The following is a 6,431-nucleotide window of genomic DNA, read 5'->3' on the forward strand; positions in this document are numbered from 1 at the left end:
CTGCATTTGCAAGATTTGTCTTGTTACCATCTTGGGAGTTCACAGGTTATTTGACACTCCCTCAGGCCATAAATTACAGGCACATGCCTACTGAAGTGTGATTTATAATTTTATTTAAAAAAGAGCCCAAACCTTACATTCTACATTTCGCTGGAAAGAGGCTTCTTTGTGCACCAAGCCTTTAAATTGTGAGCAACCACTTCCTTACTGCTTTCACTTTTTCGGATCGCATTGCTCAAGGATCTCAGTCAACTCCTCTCACCATGAAGAGTTTTGCTCTTCTTTTGCTAGTACTGAGCTGTGGCATGGGAGGATTGGGACAGAAGCTGAAGCCAAAGAAAAGAAGCACTGGTGAAGAAATCAATTTTCGGACTAAAACCAAAGATGTTTGCACAATGAGCATGAGCGGGGATGAGGAGATGAAACTTAGAATTGAATGCAGAAGCCGAGGCATGTCCTACTGGTGTGAATTCGCTGGCAAGCCGTCAGTCTGTCGGGCTTTCAGAAACAATCCAAGGATTTACTGGAATCAGATCGCCGTGGAACTCAGAAAGCTCCCGCACGCTTGCGAATCCACACAAGTGCTGAAGACCACCATGTGCCAAAAGGCTCCCGCGGAGGCTCTCATGAAGCAAATAGCTGCTGGTGTGGAGCCAGAAGATCTGGCAAACCAGGATAAATCAGTCCAGAAAACTTCCACTTCTATGAGGGGAGCAGGAAGAAGCTCTGTTAACAAAATAGGGAAACCTCCAATACTACCTCTTATAAAACCAACCCAACATGGTCGAGGGTCTGAAAATGAAATGGAAGCGATGAAACTGGCACGGGAACATTGCTGGGAGCCTCTGCATGGTGTCTGCTCCTACATTATTGGCATCTTTAGAGGTTAAAAATTTGCTTCAGGTAAAACTCCCCTCTTGAAACACAGCAGGATGTACCCAAGAGTAAGCCTGTTGTAGTTTGGATTTATTTTGATCTCGGGGGTCTCTCAGGGGCGTGGACCCAGAAATTCTGGGCTTGCTTACTAAAATCTAACAAGGCAAAGCCTGCACCTTGGCTTCTGAGGGGCTGGAGAGCTTAAACCCAGTGATGGCTACTAGTTCAGGACTCCCTGGAAGCCTCCTGTGAGGTCCTTAATATGTACTGACATGTTTGTCCTATGCATTAATCCTATGGTATTGCACTTCTAACTGTTTAAATTGGGCTTGTTTTCTGCCTTCTGTCATTCCTTCCCTCTTGTGCTGACTTCTGGATTTAAGCCGGTGAAGTATAAGATAAATAACAAATACATCAGGTCCAATAACAAATGCATCAGCTAGAACAATTTAAAACTACGTTCCGAAATCAAAAGCATAAAGCTTGTTCATCAAAACTTCTAGTTAATAATTAACTATCTTAATTTTTAAAATTAGTTCATAGACGACCTCCAGAAATGAGTAAAACTGAGCGGACTGTCTTGGTTTATGGGTCTGTTTCTGTAGAGGTGACAAGGATTGCAGGCAGGCGCTTGTCTGGTAAGTCTTGGGTGTTCAGCCAGGATTTAAAAAGGCAAAGCCCTTGCAGAAATGGTTGGGTTTATACCCACTTCCACTTTGACTCAGAGAGAAAGGCAGGAGCTGCGGACTGAACCTGGCAAATTTTTGACAGAAATGGGAATATACAGAGTATGAGGCAGCAAGTGTTTAGACTGCTAATTTTCTTGTGCTTAATACAGCAAAGTGACTAATTTTTTTTTCTTTTTTGTTTTGCAGAGCAGAATTTTTACAGCTGAAGAAGGGCCCTTGCTGTAGTTTAATAATTTAGACGTAAGAATTTTGGTTTAAAAATGCATCATCTCTGTATATTTTTGTATCTGTTTTCTCTTTGCAGCCCTAGAATGAAACTTTTTAACAGCCCTGAAACATGCATGAAACTGGAGTGACTGTACTTAGTGTTAGGATGATCTAACTGTTCCTAGGTCTGTTACACGCCAAGGTGCACTGCATTTGTGTTACCAAGGTTCCACTTCAAGAGTTCTGACCTTGAATAGGCTTTTATGTCTTCTGATTTCCTTCAGTTTGTTAGAGGTGAAAGCTGTAAATGATGCTACAGTTGGTACAAAAAATAAAAATAAAATTTTTGAAAACATACCCCGTGTACTTTCTTAAAATTTGAAATGGTGCTGGTTGTATCAAGTTATGGTATTTGATACTTGTTTCAGGTCTGAGTCATTACTTTCTCACTGTGAACATGTTTTGATTAATATTTTCAATGTTATTATCTTTATATTACAATGATAAGTTTCAGCCAGCAGGGGAAAAAAAAGATTGGAGAAATAAAAGAGTAATGTAAGAATACATTTCTGAACATAGCAGATTAGAAGTGTTCATCTGTGCTGCATCTGCAGACTTTGGTGTTATTACGATCTGTTAGTAGTTTTATAAATGTTTGGGTTTAGTAAATATTCTGAAAGGTAACTCATATCTATGCACTTGGGCACTTGCATAAATCTCATCAAAACACAAAGCAGGACCTAATAGCCTGTTATCAGAGATTACAGCACATTTATATTCAGATTATTTTTTTTTAACAATGACCCCCTTTGTTCTCAAGTGAGCTTCGCAGCAGGGGCATAACTGGAAAACCTTCGTACCACATAAATTAATAGTGTTCTGTATTTGCTGTTAAACAGTTTCTGCAAGGCGTTGCTACACTTCCGTACTTCTCCAATTTTACTCACAGATTTGTAATTCTCACTTCGTAATTCCAAATCGTGACTGTCCAATCACTAAACTTTGTGCCCTGTACCAAAAAACTTGAAATAATTTCTGTCGCAAACCTCTTGAAATATGTGGAAAGGAACAGCAAGTGATGAAGCAAACTCAAACAGGTCTGGTTTTGTCAGCCATAAATCTAATGTGGTTAATCTTCATTTGTAACTTCAGTTATCCTTGCCAAGCTCTTGTGCTGTGACTTAAAAATGTAGTAGTACACTTATTCACTTATTTCTGTCATAGAAATTAACATAATTGTTTGATTTGCAAACATGCAAAATGCATTAAAGTGATATTTGGGAACTATTTGGAAATGTTAAGGGGAGGTTGAGGGTTTTCTTGAGGTGTGTGTTTTAAATATTTTAGAACTTCCCTTGTGTGTGATGCACAATCCACACTGCAGAGTGAATATTTTACAGTAGTATCCACTACAACAATAATGACCTCACAAATGAGATGTCAGCTTGCATTTAGAGAAGTTTGGGAGAATCAGTCACCCACCATACTGATAGCAGGAGAAAAGAGGAGGTTGCACCAGTTCACCAAAAGTAAATTTTCCCCTTTATGCCCTTTTCTGTGTGTAAGCACCGAGCACAGAAGGCAGCAGAGTTGGCTGACACTTTGTAGAACTCTTGGAGATAGAGTCCAAAATCCGTGGCCGTCATTGATTGTGCTCAGGAGAGGACAGATGTCACAGAGATTTGCAAGTGCACAATGTCCTAGGGAGCTTGTCCCTCGTTTCAGTGGAGCAGAGCTCTGCACCAGGGGGGTCCATGCTTGGCACCGTCGTGTCTGGAGTGACCACCTGAAGCTTCACGATTGAAGTGGAAACTAGAAATCAAATAGCCTTGTGCCAAAGGCCCCTCTTTGAAATGCTTTTTGTAAAATATTGTTAACTGAAGTGCCGCACCTTGTGTAACAGCGCCGTGATTTATCAGCTACGTTACCATTTAATTGTGTTTAGCACTAGAAACACACAGTTGTGACATTTCAGTTGCCTTCTTGGTATGAAAGTGCTATTCATTAATGAAAGGATGAATTGAGAAGTGTTTGTGGTGAGTTTAACACAATCTTCAAGTACCTAACGAATGAATGAAACCTGCTGTTGCATTCATTTCAGGTTAACCTGTTAGTCCCCATATTCGTAAATACCTCAGGAAACCCGCTTAAGTGGAGGTGGAATTTCTCTTTATTTTCTTGACAGAGGAACAGCAGGCAAGACTGTCTGGATTCCTGCGGCCAGGGAGACCCCTGATACCCAGGCCTTCTGCTCCTGCTGCTCATTCAGCACACTGGCAGGCAGTCCCCCTGCCTCAGGATCCTCACCTTTAGCTTCCCACAGAAGCGCTGTGAGTATTCCCTACTTCGACAAGGTAAGCCTCCAATAAAAGCTACATGATGCATTTGGAGAACCTGCCTGTAAAAGAACGTGTATTTAACACACATAGTTAAGATCCAAGAAAGACTGGAGTAAGCCTAATGGAGAGCCACCAAGATGGTCAGGACTGGAGTGCAGTCCTGTGAGGAAAGGCCTTCTGGCCTCAATGATTTACGATGGAAACACAGAAGAAAGCTTAAAGGGTCTGGTTCTTTTATAACGAACACCTCTGTTAGCATCTGTGTCTTCTCAACATGCAAAAAATACTCTTGGAGCAGCCATTCTAACTACATCAAATTGAATAAGACAGTTTTCTTAAGTATGTTCTGATGGCAGATCCCATCATTAAGTCCAATACATTGTCTTGGATAAATAACATCATGTTCAGTGCCTCTGTCTTTTGGTACATATTTTTATTTAGCCTAGTTAAATCAACAAGAAAATCAGGTGTTAAGGAACACTGAACATCCAGTCTCTTCTTGTCTTAAAATCAAGTATCTGAAACTAAGAAAATTGCCCTTTGCAGTGTGTGGGTTATTTGTGTTAAAGCAGACCAAATCTACACCTCAAAAATAATATTGCTTAGTCTGCCTGTACCTATGCAGTAGTGCACTCTGCTGTTTTCTGAGAGAATTGTTTAGGTGTGTTCTCTGGCCGTTCTTGCATGGTTTGCAGTTCTACGTTTTGCATTCTTGATTTTTCAATAGGTGTAGTTGATAAGGCACAGATTTTAGCAACAAAGATCTTCCATAAAAATAAGAAAACAAAGGAAAAACTAAAATTTCCCAAAGTTGCCCCTTGCCAATTCCTGCTTCTTTAGGAGCTTTATGGTTTTCCATTTCTTTTTTCTGTTTCTCTTGCTGCTACATTTCCTAATCTCTGCTTTCTTTTCTGAAGAGAAGTCAGATGCAGGACAGGAGATTCCTTTGGCTCTCTCTGCTTTCATCAGACTTCACAGATCACTTTACAATGGCAAAAAATATGTGATACACATATGAAAACAGGAATAAGAAAGCAAAGCGGCAGAGACGCAGACAGTACGATGACAAGACATCAGTGTTATCTCATGGACGTGTCATATCAGACATCCTGAGAATCTGTTTATTTCATTTACACATCTTACATACTAAGTTAACTGCAGAAGGCCAAGTGCTGAATTTCCAGAGTAGCTTTATTACAGTGTGTACAGAGTAAGAAAGAAATGAAGCCGATATCTGATTTGGAGCAGAAGTTCGCGTTCCCTTCCCTGCTTCCCTCTCCTCAGCAGGTTACAGAACCCTTTTGCAGACCCAGCGCTCACCACAGGCACCCAGCCCCGGGACTCTTCCGCTGCCGCCGGCCTCACAATGGTTGCAGTCAGGAGGGGAAACAGACGTGTCCTTCTAGCTCTGCTGCCCGCAGACGTAAAAAACTGCAATACTCTGTCGCTGCCGCCCGTAAAAATGAATGTGCGAGTGGTGAAACCGGTTGCCCCTTTAATTTGTTTTACCAGTGTAATGTGGTGTGTGAGGGGGGCCTCCCCTCAATCACGGATGTGTTGAAATTAAGAATTTGCCCAGGAACTGAAAAGGGCTAGAAACTTCCCGCGGAAGGACAGGGTGAGAAAAATCCAGGCTCTGGACTCTGACAGAGGGGCCTCGCTGCTTCCTCTGCCGAAAGAGCCCCCGTGCAGGAGCGCTGCCCGCCCTCCTGCCCGTGCCCCCCGCCAGGCGGGCGCAGGCCCCGCGGGTGCCGCCGCAGGCCTCGCGGGTGCCACCGCAGGCCCTGCGGGTGCCGCCGCAGGCCCCGTGGGTGCCGCCGCCGCCGTACTGACGTCGTCTCCCTGCCGGGGCTGGAGGCCAGAGCAGGAGAGACGCCAACGTCTTTCACGTCGTGTTGGTGAACCTGGGCCGCGTGGCGGTGGGTTTGCGCCAAGGGTGGATGCCGGAGCAGGCCGTGGAGATGTGGTTTGTCAGGACAAGGTCTCTGTCTTTCCCCAAGACCTGCCTCAAATACTGCTGCCCGCCATGACCCATCCTGTGTCACTTTCTCTCACTAGAGAGATGTTCGAAGACCTGTTGTTAAAACCTGTCCATAGAAGTCCACGCTGCGACTACCATGAAGGTAAGCTATGCCAGGGTGACAGAAGATATTTTTCACAATATACCAGACGAGAAGAGGTAAGAGTCATCAAGTAACACCAACAAGGAACATCATCTGTAACCATCTGTTTCCTCTGTCTTCTTGGACATTAAATCTTTTACATAGTTGGAATCAGTTCAATAGCCTTTGATTTTTCTTCACACCGATTGCATGACGTC

The 6,431-nt window shown here is 43.1% G+C and overlaps 1 protein-coding gene across 1 annotated transcript; it reads left to right on the forward strand.

The window, feature by feature from the left end:
• The first annotated feature begins 263 nt into the window (after positions 1-263).
• FGFBP2 (fibroblast growth factor binding protein 2) lies at positions 264-1,883 on the forward strand. Its single transcript, XM_065634631.1, has 2 exons — positions 264-903; positions 1,752-1,883. Exon 1 carries the CDS (start codon positions 264-266, stop codon positions 888-890), a length of 627 nt encoding a protein of 208 aa, XP_065490703.1. The 3' UTR covers positions 891-903; positions 1,752-1,883.
• The last annotated feature ends 4,548 nt before the right edge of the window (positions 1,884-6,431 follow it).

The sequence above is a fragment of the Caloenas nicobarica genome, chromosome 4, assembly GCF_036013445.1.
Source record: "Caloenas nicobarica isolate bCalNic1 chromosome 4, bCalNic1.hap1, whole genome shotgun sequence".
Classification (NCBI taxonomy): Eukaryota; Metazoa; Chordata; class Aves; order Columbiformes; family Columbidae; genus Caloenas; species Caloenas nicobarica.